Source organism: Aspergillus caelatus, assembly GCF_009193585.1.
Source record: "Aspergillus caelatus strain CBS 763.97 unplaced genomic scaffold BDV27scaffold_8, whole genome shotgun sequence".
Classification (NCBI taxonomy): domain Eukaryota; kingdom Fungi; phylum Ascomycota; class Eurotiomycetes; order Eurotiales; family Aspergillaceae; genus Aspergillus; species Aspergillus caelatus.
The window spans coordinates 217,006-231,956 of NW_022475271.1; the positions used below are offsets into that span (position 1 = coordinate 217,006).

Here is a 14,951-nt window from a genome sequence, read left to right on the forward strand (position 1 = left end):
CTTATAGAATAGCCTGTTATAGCCCGTTTGAGATAGGTTGGGGATGTGTCTGATGCTGAAGAAAAGTCTAGGCAACGCCGGGTCCGACTTAACTTTCTATATTTGAATGGGAGGGGTTTGAGCCTCCAAAACCATAGCCCCGTGGGTGGGGGAATTATACGGAGTATATTATTATTCTCCTTCTCTATCGTTTGACTACTTTCGGCAATCGCATACGTAAGGGGTGCCTTTCTAGGTATATAACAAAACCGAACCCACGTGTGTCCTTAGCCCAGATAAGCTACCGTGTTGCAGCCTAGATGCGCAATTAGCCCAGTGGCTGATAAAAATGAACCACAGCCCCACAAAGACATACCGTATTCGAAGTTCGTACTTCGAACTCAGCCGGACGAAGGGTTATCGGCATATGGTAGGGTCCCCACACGGCTTCCATGAGGGTGGGGAAGGCGAAGCAACGGGGGGAGCCCCAAATTGCCTAAAGCAAATAGTTTAGCTTGTGTCTGTCCCGCCTGTCATCGTGTAGATTTTAGACTCGGTAGATCTTGCCTCGCTAGACTCGTCTGCTGGGAGGGCCTGTGTAGACAATTTATGCATCTCTGTGTGCACCGATTATGAAGGAAAGGAAGAGGGGGGGAACAGTTTGTGTGGAAGGGCGCGCTCGACGTAAAGTAGGTACCTTGGTAGTCGTACTATTCCGCCGTTATGCGCCAGTTTTGACTTAGTGCTTGCGCCAGAGATGTCCATGGCCATCCATTCTCTGCTTCTGTCCTTCGAAGTAGGTCTAAAAGACACGTTTGCGCTAGTGGGTCACGTATCCATGAGCCGCCTAGTGATGGGTTAGTATCCCATCTAGCGACCAAACGGCGTATAGCCCCTGGGGTGTTGAGTGGAGGGCTTCTAGCAAAGGGCGCGGCAACGCAATGGGATTCAAGGTGTGTGATGAAGCACTTACAAGCAGACAGCGCATGACAGGCCATGATGCGAACGGGAGGGTCATCGTCGGCCGAAAGGGCAATGCCTAAAACGATACTCAGATTTCTCACGAAATCATTCTATATTTAGAGTCAGCAAGGTGCTTTCAATCGTTGATGTGCTAGAACTACCTCGATCGTCTTGCGATCTTGATTTGGGCTCGTCGCAAAATGCTGAGTCCTCAACTCATACTCATGTATCAAAGCTTTGGCCATGCATATCTGTTGCGCTGCGGTAGCTGCTAGAGTATTAGCTGTTAATGTAACCATATACAGGTGATGATATTCCAAGAGCATACCGTGTGATGCGCTGGTAAACCATACAACAGGAAACGGTCTCCCAAGGCTTGTGTTGGCAGGAGAGAAATGTAATGGTCGAAAGCTATCCGGTCTTTGCATCTCCCAATCACAAATCTTCCTTTTCAGGACGTCCCAAACAACAGAACTCACGTGAGCTGGGCTACTTGGTCCATAGCAGTAGTTAATAGTCTCGGCTAGCAGCCATAGAGCTCGATGGGCCCAATCCCGGTCGGTTTGAGCGCTACGGTATTCCCAAGCGAGACGTAGCCTTTCTTCGAAAGGGCCAATGGTCAAACGTAGAGGGCTTCGAGTTGCCAATGCAAACTGCACATCCTGCATAACAAAGGCCCAGAACGACGCCTCTGCAAGACCACCAGAAAATGCACAGTCGACGTGAGAGCCGATATACACTGAACCAGCCAAGAGGTGTCGTTGTAGGTCTTGCGACAGGGCACGAGCTGTCGAAATTGTCAGTAAACACTACACTCACTAAGGATTCAAATGGTATTGACAAACAAGAAAGTTGCTCAAAACAGCGTAGTATCACTGTTGAGGCGAGAAGTATCTCGATGTTAATTTTGAAGTCGGTGTTTTCCACCACCGGCAGTAGAATTGCAATGCATTGCTCGTGGTATTGATCTGCAGCATTTGGCGGGACTGAGTTGTTCGTTTGAGAGAGGTGACGGGCGGCCGTAGCCAAGCAGGCATACAACAGGAGGGAGGACGAAGGTGCCCGTTCGACCGCATCTACTGAGAAGTGCCTCTCATGGTCGCACACATCCATCTATATATATAGCAAACGTTAGTGATGCTCCCGTTTCTAAGTCGACAGAAGTAAGTGTTCAGCACCCATGCACCAATTGTTTTCCGGAAGTGTCGAAGGAGAAAAGCCTCATTTAGGTTGCCCAATTTTTGATGATCTCCCATACTGTCTGCCGGCAGGAGGTTATTGATCGTGCCGCGGGGAAGTTCAAGCGTTGATCGGGACGACTCTAGACCTCCCGGAGAAAGAGCAGGGGATAGGAGGGAAGATGTTGAAGGTGGCAACGTCGACCCTGAGGTTGACGATCGACTTTCAGATGCTTTCCTCAGGTACAATGAAGACGCCCCAGCTGGCACAACGTGGTAGTCGGCCGCTGTACGGTCTGTCTCGTCTTCAAAAGCAACTGCGGGACGGTTAGTATGCGTCGGCCTCCCATGATCTCACCATCTACCACATTGTCATGGAGATAAAACGCACCGTCAGGCGGTGTATTAACCCAGATCTGATCATCCGGAAATGCTAAGTCGCTTTCTCCATAACGAGGAGGCCCTTTAGGCCGCAAGGAAGGGTTCTGGCCGTGTCGAAAGGTAACCTCCTCTGGTTTCAATGGTGCAGGAATACACTGCCGGCCCGATCGTTGACAACGTAAGCACACGGCCCCAGTCTTGTCACCTAAAGGGTAATGTTAGGGTTTCGGAGTCAAAAAAACGATCAGTATGATTAAGACAGGCGAATGGTTACATTTCAGATGGCGCTGGCGACATGTAAGACTGTAAGCAGGGTACAGGCGTTAGACAAGCGGCTGGCGCGGCGAAAAGGAGCAAGATGGGTTGCCTTCGAACTCACCATCCCCTCATTACGATATACTCAAAGCTGTCTCTCGGCTAGAGATACCCGCAACAGCCATGAATCGGCAGAGAGAACATCAACGCCAGGAAAGCAACGGATACGAGTCATATAAAGCGGACATAAGAAGCGAGGAGAAGCAGTGGGAACGGGCAGAGACGCTAAGGTGAAGCTAAACGTGACCGCGTCAGTGATAGATACCGCGATAAGTGGTCCTGAATAATCTTAATTAATATTAAACAGTTCAAGGCCCAACGCAGGGATGGTTCCTCTAGAGTGGAGGCGATGGCCACCCTCCTAGGCTACAAGAAGGAGAGTATAATAGAGGGGAAGAGAAAGCTAGTGTAACATATAACCGATAGACAGACGTAGGGAGGAGTTACAGAAGGTTGTCCTTGGCGTAAATTCGGAGCAAATGTGGACATCGCTACAGCTGCCGGTCCTTTCCATTACTCGTAAGTAGTATAGGTAGGAGACCCTGTGGACCAGCAACGCTGATGATAATCCGCAACGTGCCGATGATCGTCTCTGGATGAAATGCCCGCAACAAACTCGGCTTCAAGAAAAGGAGCCGGGCCCCTCTATAGTCTTCCACCGGCGAAGTGCCTGGCAGTTGACACGCCCACCTCTGATCCCTTCCAAAAGGAGAAGTTCGCAGATTTGAACTGGGAAAGAATTGCGTGCCGGAGAATTTCATTTAGGTTAATGAACAGCGCTTCGGCATTTCAAACTGCAGTCCTTTTGCTTAGGGTCCATTCAATCTTCGACCCTTGGAGCTGGTTGTTGGAACGCTTATTCACGCTTAACTAAGTTGGGCGGATAGCCCCAGGCATCATCCACCGGCCCATGCCTATCATGACCACTTAAGACTTTCGGATAGTGTCCGTAGCCTCACTATATCTCGCGGTGGAGCACGGCGTTTCCAGCATTGTTTAAATCATCGTTCAGCTTTCCACGGAAAGGTCACCCAGGGCCTCCAACGGGCTTGGTTTTCAAGCCATGGGTAAGCCATCCATCTGAAGCTCACATGCATGGACCATAGCTTTTTTTTTTCTTTTCTTTCCCCTCCCCCCCTCCCTTGTGGCGGTATTGAACCATGGCGACCTCATGGGTTGAACCCTGGATGTTCGTAATTCGTGTTTCGGCCACTGGTTCATCCTCCGCATGGATTAACATCGGTGGATTCGAACTTTTACGATCTGCAGCCACTGAGCCGGCGTAGGTTTGCCGATTATGTTGGACTCGAACAATGTAATTGTTCCCAACGTATTGTATTGTATGAAATTTAGGGGACCACTAAATATGTTCATCGTTCGTGCGCCATTGATGGGATGCACCGCTTTGTGCGTAAGCTCCTTCCAAGCCTCGTAGCTAGTACGAGACGGGTGAATTCTATCAGAAACATTGCTCGTACCAATGCTCCTTAGTTGGACAAAGGAACATAGTCGCTCTGCGTTGTTTGTCCAAAAATTTGCTTGCTGCCGCCACATGGGCTAATCGTTGGAAGGTCAACACGAAGAGAGCATGGTCCAGCCCTTATTCCAACAGACTAAGCAGACACACTAGGAACTGTACGAGTCAGCTACAAGTAGTAGGGAGATGACGGCCCACCGGCGAGTAATGCCCTTTTTGTTTCTCGCCCATTAGGCGTCGGCTTTAATGTATTGTTTGGGAATAGTACTAGTAGTGTAGGGTACCAGGCCGAAGCGCCCGAGCGAATCATACTGACATTTTGGAATTTTCCTGTCAATTGTGGCAGGGGCTCAATCCCAAGGGGCCCACCGGCGTGCTAATCGGCCATGTGTGTGGTGCCAAGAAGCAGATTGAGGAAATGTTGCCATTTCTTGGCGCGGCCAGCCCTGCATACGCGTCACGTGGAAGACGCGGGATCATGTGCTGATCTGAGTCAAGTTTTAGCCATGGATCATTACCTCATCCGGTTTCGAGTCTCCACTCAGGTGATATTGGAGCTAGTCTCAAAGAAGAAGGTCACGTTGAACATCATCATCATCATTGATATGATCATCATGACCACCCACTCTTACCAACACCTTCCATCTTTCCTGATCTGTACAGCATTGGGCCATTTCCTCTCCCTCTATAATACGGTATCTAACCAAATTTTATCCTATCATATTCTTTGTATCCTTGTATCGGCCAGCTTGAACAGTGCTTAGCTTTTATTACTCTAGCCCGCCCAAATAGCGGCTCGGATGCTGCAAGGAGCACCATTCCTTTCTTGATCTAGCAATTGTCCTATTCGTAATACCATTCTAAAGAGAGAAGTCAGGCAAGGTACTTTCCTGCCTGAGCTCCTCGCTGACATCCCTTCCGATTCTAGATAGAGTGTATCTAGTATGTCCCTACCTCGAGTCTCCTATTTGGAGTCATGGGAACATAATCCAGCCTCAATCCGTCGTCAAGACCAATCATCAATACCCGATTCAGAGGATGATGCGGCATATCACGAACTCCCAGAAGAGTCGCTATCTTCGTCGTTCCCTTCAACAATCAGCTTTCCAGTCTCCAGGCAGCGCCTAAATTTCAACCCATATGCCGGACCAGGCTGGAATGAGGCATCGGTAGAGGATGCAGGAGACGAGCGTACCTCCCTCTTAATAGTACCTTCTCAGACACTCCGGCCTGGTCACGTAGAGGGAGAAGACAGGGTGACACAAAACGGTCTTGCGAAACAGCAGGAAGCGTCGATACTAGAGACAACCAGCGCGTTTGAAGTTGGTCGGGCAAAACGGATCTGTAAGCTCAAGCTCCTCCCTTTACCTCTGATTGATGCTAATCTCTCATAAAGTGCAGGTCTGTATTGCAGTAATCTACTGTTTCCTCGCTGCGGGCGTTGTCTTTGGTTTCGCGGCACTGAAGCCGGTGTTAATTCGGGAAGGCGTTTACCACAGTATGTGCTCGAAAGAGGAGCTAAATGAACGCCAAGATGTGTGCTACACACAAGAGCTTCGGTAAGTGCTCCAGCAAATTGCTCTGCTCGATCGATTCGCAACTCACACTACGCTTAGTCTCAACCTGATGTTCACCATAGCCGCTGTGGCGACCAACGTATCTGCCCTTCCAGTCGGAACTATTCTGGACACGTACGGCCCGCGCGTGTGTGGTATCATTGGAAGCGGTCTCCTTTCTCTTGGTGCTATACTTTTTGGACTCTCAGGTAGCATTGGCTTCGACGGATACATCCCAGGGTATCTTTTCTTGTCTTTGGGCGGGCCGTTTATATTCATCTCATCCTTCCATCTTTCGAACACATTTCCTACCCGCTCGGGGTTGATCCTGTCCATGCTCACAGGTGCATTCGATGCCTCCAGCGCACTGTTCTTAATCTTCCGTCTGATTAACGAGAACACAAACGGCCGGTTCACAACCGGAAAATTCTTCTTAGCTTACCTCATTGTTCCAGTACTTATACTAGCCGCACAGCTGACCATCATGCCAGCAACATCTTACAAAACAGCTGGGGAGCTAGTTCAACAAGCAGAAGCCGAGATTTCCGCCGAAGCGAACGACAGGGTGGATGATGATATCTCAGATCGGAATGAAGGCGAACGGCAACGGAATGACCGTCGCGTTCAGCGCCAAGATATCGTCAACAAGATCCAGGACCTCCTCACAGAGAGAGGACCTGATCACGCATCTAGAACCGAAGAACCAGTACTCAGAGCCAATGGAGGCGAACCAGATACCCCATCAGCAACAAAGCCCCAGAACACCACCGGTGGCGTTTGGGGGGCAATGCACGGCTGCTCGGCTTTACAACAAGTTCGATCCCCATGGTTCGTCTTCATCACTCTTTTCACTGTACTCCAGATGCTCCGAATCAACTATTTCGTGGCCTCAATGCGCCAGCAGTACGAATACCTGTTCGGGTCGCCCGAACAAGCCCGGAAGATCAACGAACTATTTGACTTTTTTCTTCCCCTTGGCGGTCTTGTTTCTGTGCCTTTCATTGGAGCTATCCTCGACAACGCCAGTACCCCCTTCGTCCTCCTCGTGCTCGTATCAACCGCAACCGTGATCGGTGTTCTCGGTTGCATTCCTCATAGCATTGAAGCCGGATACACAAACATCGCCATCTTCGTCATCTATCGCCCGTTCTACTACACCGCTGTGTCGGACTACGCAGCCAAGGTATTCGGCTTCCAGACATTCGGGAAGGTCTATGGGCTCATTATCTGCCTATCGGGGTTGGGTAATTTTGCACAAGCAGGTCTTGACGCCCTCACCTTCAAGGTATTTCACCGTAACCCAATCCCTGTAAATGCTATCCTCACCCTTGTGACCTGTTTGGTCGGCATCGGATTGGTTGGTTTCGTTTGGTGGAGAGCAGGGACCATTTCCACCACAAAGCCAGAACTTGGAATCCTGGAGAACGGAGATGTCCAGATTCCCAATGACCACGATGGTATCGCGACTAGAGATTGGGAACGGGAACCCTTGTTGTATCGGCCTCCGTCGAACGTGGCGCGGCATGCAGAATCGCCGTCATACGGCATTTCAGGTCCATCGTAGCATTCATTAGTCTGTAGCGTAGCGTAATTGGGTTTTTTTGCTTTTCACGGTAGAGATATATCTCATGTGTGACCTGCGAGAAAGGATAAGCGGTCATTGTTGTGCTTCTGTATGTACTGCATTCGAATGCAATTAACAATATATTTGTATGTTATGAATTGCACTTCTCTCAATACAGCATTAAATTTAATTAGATATATAATCCACACATATCATACAAGACCGATGATATCCCAGGTGTGCAAATAATTGATCTCTAACCCAACTCCTCGCAAAACCAGTACTCCTTCCGAAACCCTCGTGATTGTCATAAGTCATAGCCCGCCTCAACTTTTGTGATGGGTGTAAGAAATGCGAAAATCAGGAGGAAGAGAGGATGAAAATGATGTAATGTAGAATGAAGAAAACCAAGGGGCAACGTTAGCCAATAACACCCCCCAATCTAAATGCACTATTTGCCCGAAACCGTACTATATAAGAGGTAACGGACATGTTCAATCTGAGTTCGATGGACGAGCGGACAGTCTCTCGATTTCCAGCCAGAGGTTGTTGCCCGCATCGTCACAGGCTGCGTCGTACCAGGGTAGCAGCACGACGATTGCCCGAAGGTCGGCCCAGCAGGTGATGTGGCTATATCGTACTGTTTGCATAAGCGTGGCCACATACCAGTCTCGGTCCACAGTGCCTTCGGCCGCGATGCCACCCAGGGTCAAAACCCATAAAAGGGTGACGCGGGCTTGCGGTTGGTCCCAGACAGTTAGGCAGTCGGGAACCTCGAGAACACCCTTAAGAAGGCTAGAGAGTTTAGCCAGTGGGGTGCTTTGTGGTGGTAGGGGGAAGACCACGCCAGATCCATATATGCAGCCCGCGAGACGACAGGCTTCGTAGATGATCTCATGGCGTTGATGATAGCCACTGAAGCCAGGGAGTTGACTGGCAGCAGGGAGAGATAATAAGGTGTATTGGACCAAATTGCGCTGGTCGGCAAGCAGGGAGTAATCCGTTCTGATTTGATTTCCCTTGAGGTAAGCATCCACAATACTCATGTAAAGGTCCATAGCGTGGAAGACCTCCATCATCTCTGTGGTAAAACCGATCTGTCGGAGTCGGCCGTAATGACGGTCTACATCGGCCATGGTATACCCAAGCATGTCTCGCAATGGAACCTTCTTCCGCTCCGCCCGAAGCGGAATGAAAGGAAAGACTGGAGGCGTATGATATGCACTCGAGGTCACGATATCCGACCTAGGATGGACTGTCAGCTTGGAATTGGTAACTCTATCACGTGGAGCAACTTACAGAGACACTACGGGAGCCAACCCAGGTAGGTCGATCGCTTCAAGGCCACCCCGAAGATTAATCATTGAGATCAACCCTTGGACATGAACCAGGTTTGGCCGCAGACTGCCATAGACGTCGATCCATTGCAACCGCCGCATGGGTGATGTGAACGGAATGTGTCGAAACTGTCGTTCTTCGCTAATATCTGTTGCATTATGTGCCATACACATTACACTTAGAATGACCGCGTTGCTAATCGCTCGGCCTGGCTTGTTCATTTCCTGATTGATCAGCTCGATGGTCTCCATTTCGCAGACTCTTAGAAGCTGCTGCTCTCGCTCCCGAAATGCGCCGTCCGGGATCCACCGGTTCAGCCACTGTACCCGTTGATGCGAGAGTGAACCGAACGTGATGGCCGTCATTAGAGTCGGCTCAGACATCATCAAGGGGAACCAATTCAAGGCCGAAACATCCGATCTACTGGCCCCTGGAGTAAGGGTAGGCCATAAAACGGATGTACCTAACAGTACTCGTTAATAATTGATTCTCCAGCCGTCAAAAGTGGTCATCAATGATGCTTCATCTCCTACTTACAATATGCCTGGCATGCGTTGGCGATTTCTGGAGAATGACGCCAAGGGTAGGTCATAAAAGGATCGATGAAATTCGCACCGATGGTCTCGATATGCTCGATGGGGCCTGGGGGACTGGAGCTTTCTGGACTTGACCCCTGTGAATCGTAGCCATAGTCATACTCATATTCATTGTCGTACTGATTTGCCGTGCTATCAAGATATAACTGAGAAGTGGGGACCACGGACATTGTCGGCTGTGCATCCCAGACACTGGTAGGGACGGTTTGTACAACCGTTAAACTATTATTCGAGGAAGCTGATTCAGGTGAACAAGATGAACCTGAGGATCGAGAGGATAGCGAAGGGGGGTATAGGTTTAGCATCGTCTCGTCTCCATCAAGATCAACAGTGCGCGACGCATCCTCTCGAGGCGCATCACGGCTCGAATTCGCTTCTGATTCTATCGAGCGATCTTTGGTTTGGTGGGAAATCCATTTGCCCACATGGGCCCTAACCAAACGCTGTATCTTTAATCGTTCTCTCTCCGAGGACGGCCGAGCATTGACGAAATGAATGGCGTCCTTTGTGCGCCCAGCAGCACCTTTGCTTGGAGGCATTTCCACCTGTTTAATCGGACACAGCCCATCACATATATTAACTAGGTTCGATGTGTAATTTGGGCGTCAAACCAGCATTCTGCTGCCGTTCAGCTGCACGGCGCGCCAGGTGCCCACTGCTGCTGGCAGTGAGCGTTTCAGGCAGTATATTGACCGTTAAATTCAAGTTGTGACCGGCAGGATTTGGGGATGAGACTGAGACACCAATGCTGTAGTTCGGACAAGGGGAACGCGCGGTTAAGCGGCCTTAATCATGGGCGACATGGTCGCCATTAGTTTATAGGAGGGTCAAAGGAAAGATAGATAGTCACGGCCCACAAGGAGGAAAGTGAGAGAGGAACGAGGGGATTAAATTTCGTGGGGAAAGATTGAGACTGAGGACGGGATTTGGAACAATTAATTGACTAGCCAACGAACTAGCAGATAGTTATAATCATAGTGGGGGAGGAAGGAAAAAGGGTAAGTCGGAGAAGGAAAAAAGAGAGATCAGATCGACGCATGAAGAAAGTGGGAGGCGCCTCCATTCTTCGGGACTGCTCCCCCCGTGACCCGCACCCGGATCTTCGTCAGTGATGTCGGTGGGTTCCGAGTTGATGAACGCTTTTTCCTTTTTCCATTTTTTTTTTTATTTTAATTCTTCCTTTCTCTCTCTTTCTTGCATTCCTTGGTTCCCCCTCTCATGGGTCAAGAAGGTATTTTAACTTTGGTCTGACAAAAGCTTTGTGGTTCCACCTATTTTGCCAATAAGTCTTATCGTTCTGGGTCTTCTCATCCGAGTCTCATGGTGGATCGACAAAAAGTATCATTCTTCTTTTGCATTCGGAACACCTGCCAATTCTTTTCCTAATGTGGATTGGAGTATTTATTATAATACGATTAAGCTTCATTTCATTTCCTTTCTATTCTTTTCAACCCCCTTAAATGTGACCTCTCACATTTTTAATTGCTTTTTCCATTATTACTCTAATACTTGACTTGAACTATGTGATTGTCTCTCTCTTTCCGGGATGATCATCCCTTGCGCCCCCATCGATTGTTGAACTATTGGAATCTAAGCAACAAGCGTGCCTGGATATAATTTGCGGGGACCACTCAGACCATGCAAGTGGGCAAGATGACATCTCACAAAAAGCAGTGTGATACTCAGATATTGATTTGAACTGCATATGATCGTCTGCGACAATCACCCTGACGACATTGGCCACAAATGGCGTTGAATTGAGGCTACCCAACGAGGAACGCTAGAGTTACACCACCATTTCAAGAATCCATGTTGTAAAATGATCAACATGCCTCCTGCCGGTTCATGCGGCTTGGTCGATGCTTTCTCACTTTTATCCCTATCCCAACCGCTATTCGCATATCACCGCTCATGACTGAACCACTGTTTCACCGTAGTCTACCCCATCCTGCCCCCTGCCGCCTTCAGCGCTGTACTAACACCGACATCCACGGTTACGACAGGATAGTTATTGGTCTGCTCGTGAAGTTTTCGACAACATGCTTCTGAGGAATCTTTTGCGCATGTCAGCACCATTCGGTTGACAACACGAGGCGCCATCACCTGCAGCCACACGCGGAGTCAAACCGTTAAGACCCTGTCAATCCAGCCTTCTACCCAGAGATTCGCGCGCGATGACGGGATTTACCCCGACATTATGGACTGGACCCGGTATCTGGCCCGATACGAAACCGATAACCCGGAAATTCCACTCTCGCTGTCTCACCATCCCTCCCATCTGCACGGCGGAGTGTAGAGAATCAGCAGCAGTCCTATAATTGATGGCAACCACTTACTTCACTTACTAGAAGCACGCCATCAAAACCACCGACGGGCCTAGAATACCAGCAGACACTCTCCAGCATCCTTACAGGATGCCATCACGTCTGCCAGCTAGTACTAGATGATCCACATCTTTGACATCCTTGCATGGCGGGTCGCGCTGAGTGGAGATTGGACAGGTGGCCATCTCACTTTAACTCTCCTCCACTTTAGAACTGACATGAATGACCCACTCTTCCTGCCATCCGTAAGCTGTAGGTACCTTGCCTTTTTTTTTTTTTTTTTTTTTCACCCCTGGAGGAACATTCCCATAGCTACAAGCATGCGCCGCTCCAATCACCTATTGCACGGAGAAGGAACTGCATGAGTTTCAAATCCCGGATGCGTCGACAGGTACGTTGCCCCTTTCTACAGACATCCGTGCGCCAGTCACCGGCAGTGAGCAGGTGTCTGTCAGGACCGCGAGAAGCAGAATGTCAGCCTAGATTATGCTTCGCATGGAGCTACTTGTTAACCCTTAGTTGCCCACATGACAACCTGTTTGTCCGCATAAATGGAGGCATGGGTTCCAGGAGGCGAAGCGGTGTGTCTTGAACACGAGAAACCTTCTCTCTCTGCCTTTGCGACCCATGCTAACCACTTGAATGAAACTATAACTATTATGATCAGGATTCATTTGAGAATGATGTACAGAGACAAGATACATAGTTAAAGTAGTTATGGAAAGGTTAATTCACAAAAGATAGGGTATTGGTACGTGGCTGCCAAGTATCTATGGTTCATCGGAAAGCCACCCATGGAATTGAGACGCCCACCCAATGAATGATACACAATGGTATATCAATAGAGTTCCGCATGTACTGAGCGACATCCGTCTAGACTCTTTCCTAATTATGTTCTATCTTCCGAGAAAATGATGTCACCACGACTGGATATCTGATGACTGATGGGCGGCAAAAGCACAGGCACACTCGGTACGGCCAAATCTGTCAAACCTGAAAGCTTGATTACAGAATCCTAGAGCCATTCAATGTAACCCTACCGAACCTAATTAGTCAATTTCGATCAAAGTATACTTGCCGCTCTCCCCGGTCACCGGATCCCGGTACTGTTCTAGTGCCTTCTCCACTGCTTCCATGTATCCGAGCACCTTCTCCTCCTGCCATCTTCTGCCAACGACCTGCACTGCTGTGGGGAGTCCAGCCATCTTCGCCGCGTCGTAGTGCTTCCAGGCGCCCTGGGCGATGGCGTTGTTGGCGTCCAAGCCCTTGAGGATCTTCTTGTAGGGTGCTGTGAGCGCGTCCCGCTTGGCGTCGACGTGGGAGACGGGGAGCACACCGGCTGTGTAGTCGAGGAGGTTCCAGAGGAAGGTGTACCCGCAGGAGGAGACAGCATCGCGCATAGCCTTGTGCGGGAGAGCTGGGGTGGCGTTGACGGGGCAGAGGATGAAGTCGTACTGCTGGGGCTCAGCATCCCACCAGGCGTGCCAGGTAGCGCGGAATGACTCGCGCTTGGCCACCAGCTTCCAGGTTTCGGCGGAGGACTTGGGAGAGAATGTGCGGATCAGGCTGGCCCATTTGAAGTCCCGTCTGATGTACCGGACGTACAGGTAGTACAGGTAGCGGAGGGGACGGGGAAGGTTGCAGATGCGGGTGAGTTGGTCGGCGCCTGGGTCGGAGGGCTCGAAGTTGTACCGGTGGGAATTGAATGTGACACAGCCATCTGAGTTGAGGAGCTGAGAGGCGAGGTGAAGACCTGTGAAGGGGTCGGCGGTTGCTGGGGTTGTGATCTCGGAGACGGTGTGGCCGGCTGCCCTGAGAGCAGCGACTGTAGTAGAGAGAGCGCGTTCAATTGCTGGGGTTGGGGGTACGACGCCTGTGGATGGTTAGAGAGGGCAATTTAGCAGGAATCTAAGTGATCTTACCATCGTTGGTCATTAGTCCGATACGCAAGCTTTTACTCTTGGCTTCGGACTCATCTTCGTCGCGCCAGGAAATGGGATGAACGGTGTAGTCATACTTCCAGGGTTTCATACTAATTATGGCCTTGGTGAAGTAGGTAAGATCGTTCAGGGTACGAGCCATAGGGCTGAAGACACTTGGGACACCTTCTTGGCCGGCCATGCTGGTGTTGACTCCCACCTTAGGCCAGCGACCAGTACTGCAGCGTAGGGAGTAGATGCCGCTCCAGGCAGCAGGGACACGAACAGAGCCTGCGACGTCCGAGCCAATGCCGATACGGCCCCCCAAGGCTAGTAGCGCACCTTCACCACCGGTCGAACCTCCAGGGGAGTATTCTGGGACATGAGGGTTACGGCAGTGGCCCCAGAGCGCATTAGCAGACTCAAAGGACAAAAGAGTCACTGGCAGTGCTGTCTTTGCATAGGGTACAGCACCTAGAAAAGGTAAGAAGTTGTCTATCCATGTACAGGGTATGCAGCACTAACCAGCATCCTTCAACAGCTTCGCCATGGGGCCATCTTCAGTGTATGGCTTTTTAGCCAGCCGTGTGTAACCGAGACTGATATCGAACCCTTTGACTTGCACCGAATCTTTCAAGGAAACAGGCACACCCGCCAAGGGGCCCTTGAGGTTGACTTCTGACTGTAGCCACGACTCGGCCTCGGGGAGAAGAAGCTCTGTTACACAGTTGGTCTTTTCTTGGGCCTTGACGGCTACCTTGCCGTATGTCTGGAGTATGTCGGCGGCCGAAATCGAGGAGGATTGGACCTCCTGGACCAGCTCTTCAATGGGCTTGTTGATAACGGCTTTGTCAAAGGTTGTGAAAGGGGCATGATATGCTGCGGGGAGAGATGCGAAACGGGCAGCCCGTTCTCTTCTCTTGTAATCCCTGCGGGTTGTTAATGGGTTTTCCACCTCCGAATGGGTAGCTATACACTATAGCTCCGCAAGGGAGTGGAGCGGGATGACAGTGGAGACTTACCGAACACTACGATATGTAAAATAGTCAAACGGCGGAAGCATCTTGAATGGTAAGCTTGCCTGAGGAGATTCCTACAGGAGAAATTGAAGAATACCTTAGGAAGTCAGAAGAATGCGACACGAAGCGGAATTGGAGCTCTATTTATTGCGGGGAACGACAGTGCGGAGAGACTTGCGATAGGACCCGCTGATAAGCGCTGCCGGAGATGTGAGCCGTTAAGGCACTTCAAGCTCCCATAAAGCCTACTACATACCTCCCATACAGCCCTTTATAAAAAAGACACTTGTTGCTTCGATCAGCTATGCATTGTTTACTCCGTAGGCTCATTTTTCACGATTG

General features: G+C 50.1%; 6 protein-coding genes across 6 annotated transcripts; 2 read left to right on the forward strand and 4 right to left on the reverse strand.

The window, feature by feature from the left end:
- Positions 1-202: 202 nt before the first annotated feature.
- BDV27DRAFT_120275 (uncharacterized protein) lies at positions 203-633 on the reverse strand. Its single transcript, XM_032065066.1, has 3 exons — positions 547-633; positions 356-475; positions 203-295 (listed from the first exon to the last, which is right to left on the reverse strand). Exons 1-3 carry the CDS (start codon positions 592-594, stop codon positions 281-283), a joined length of 183 nt encoding a protein of 60 aa, XP_031932935.1. The 5' UTR covers positions 595-633; the 3' UTR covers positions 203-280.
- A 56-nt stretch (positions 634-689) lies between these two features.
- BDV27DRAFT_152730 (Zn(II)2Cys6 transcription factor) lies at positions 690-2,891 on the reverse strand (the record flags this gene model as incomplete). Its single annotated transcript, XM_032071632.1, has 9 exons — positions 690-826; positions 953-1,052; positions 1,104-1,210; positions 1,271-1,729; positions 1,788-2,055; positions 2,121-2,437; positions 2,512-2,706; positions 2,776-2,804; positions 2,881-2,891. 9 exons carry the CDS (start codon positions 2,889-2,891, stop codon positions 690-692), a joined length of 1,623 nt encoding a protein of 540 aa, XP_031932936.1.
- A 2,054-nt stretch (positions 2,892-4,945) lies between these two features.
- BDV27DRAFT_109402 (putative MFS transporter Fmp42) lies at positions 4,946-7,576 on the forward strand. The gene is made up of 3 exons (XM_032064486.1): positions 4,946-5,637; positions 5,690-5,852; positions 5,910-7,576. The coding sequence occupies exons 1-3, from the start codon at positions 5,238-5,240 to the stop codon at positions 7,411-7,413; spliced, it is 2,067 nt and encodes a 688-aa protein (XP_031932937.1). The 5' UTR covers positions 4,946-5,237; the 3' UTR covers positions 7,414-7,576.
- Positions 7,577-7,907: 331 nt separating this feature from the next.
- On the reverse strand, positions 7,908-9,517 carry BDV27DRAFT_140951 (uncharacterized protein; the record flags this gene model as incomplete). Its single annotated transcript, XM_032069756.1, has 3 exons — positions 7,908-8,658; positions 8,713-9,214; positions 9,289-9,517. The coding sequence occupies 3 exons, from the start codon at positions 9,515-9,517 to the stop codon at positions 7,908-7,910; spliced, it is 1,482 nt and encodes a 493-aa protein (XP_031932938.1).
- Positions 9,518-11,939: 2,422 nt separating this feature from the next.
- On the forward strand, positions 11,940-12,320 carry BDV27DRAFT_120281 (uncharacterized protein). The gene has a single exon (XM_032065067.1). It carries the CDS (start codon positions 12,033-12,035, stop codon positions 12,261-12,263), a length of 231 nt encoding a protein of 76 aa, XP_031932939.1. The 5' UTR covers positions 11,940-12,032; the 3' UTR covers positions 12,264-12,320.
- A 2-nt stretch (positions 12,321-12,322) lies between these two features.
- Positions 12,323-14,686, reverse strand: BDV27DRAFT_120282 (putative acetamidase; the record flags this gene model as incomplete). The annotated part of the gene is made up of 4 exons (XM_032065068.1): positions 14,613-14,686; positions 14,116-14,519; positions 13,594-14,064; positions 12,323-13,544 (listed from the first exon to the last, which is right to left on the reverse strand). Coding segments are annotated over exons 1-4 (1,736 nt in total), but the record flags the coding sequence as incomplete, so codon positions are not given.
- Positions 14,687-14,951: the final 265 nt, after the last annotated feature.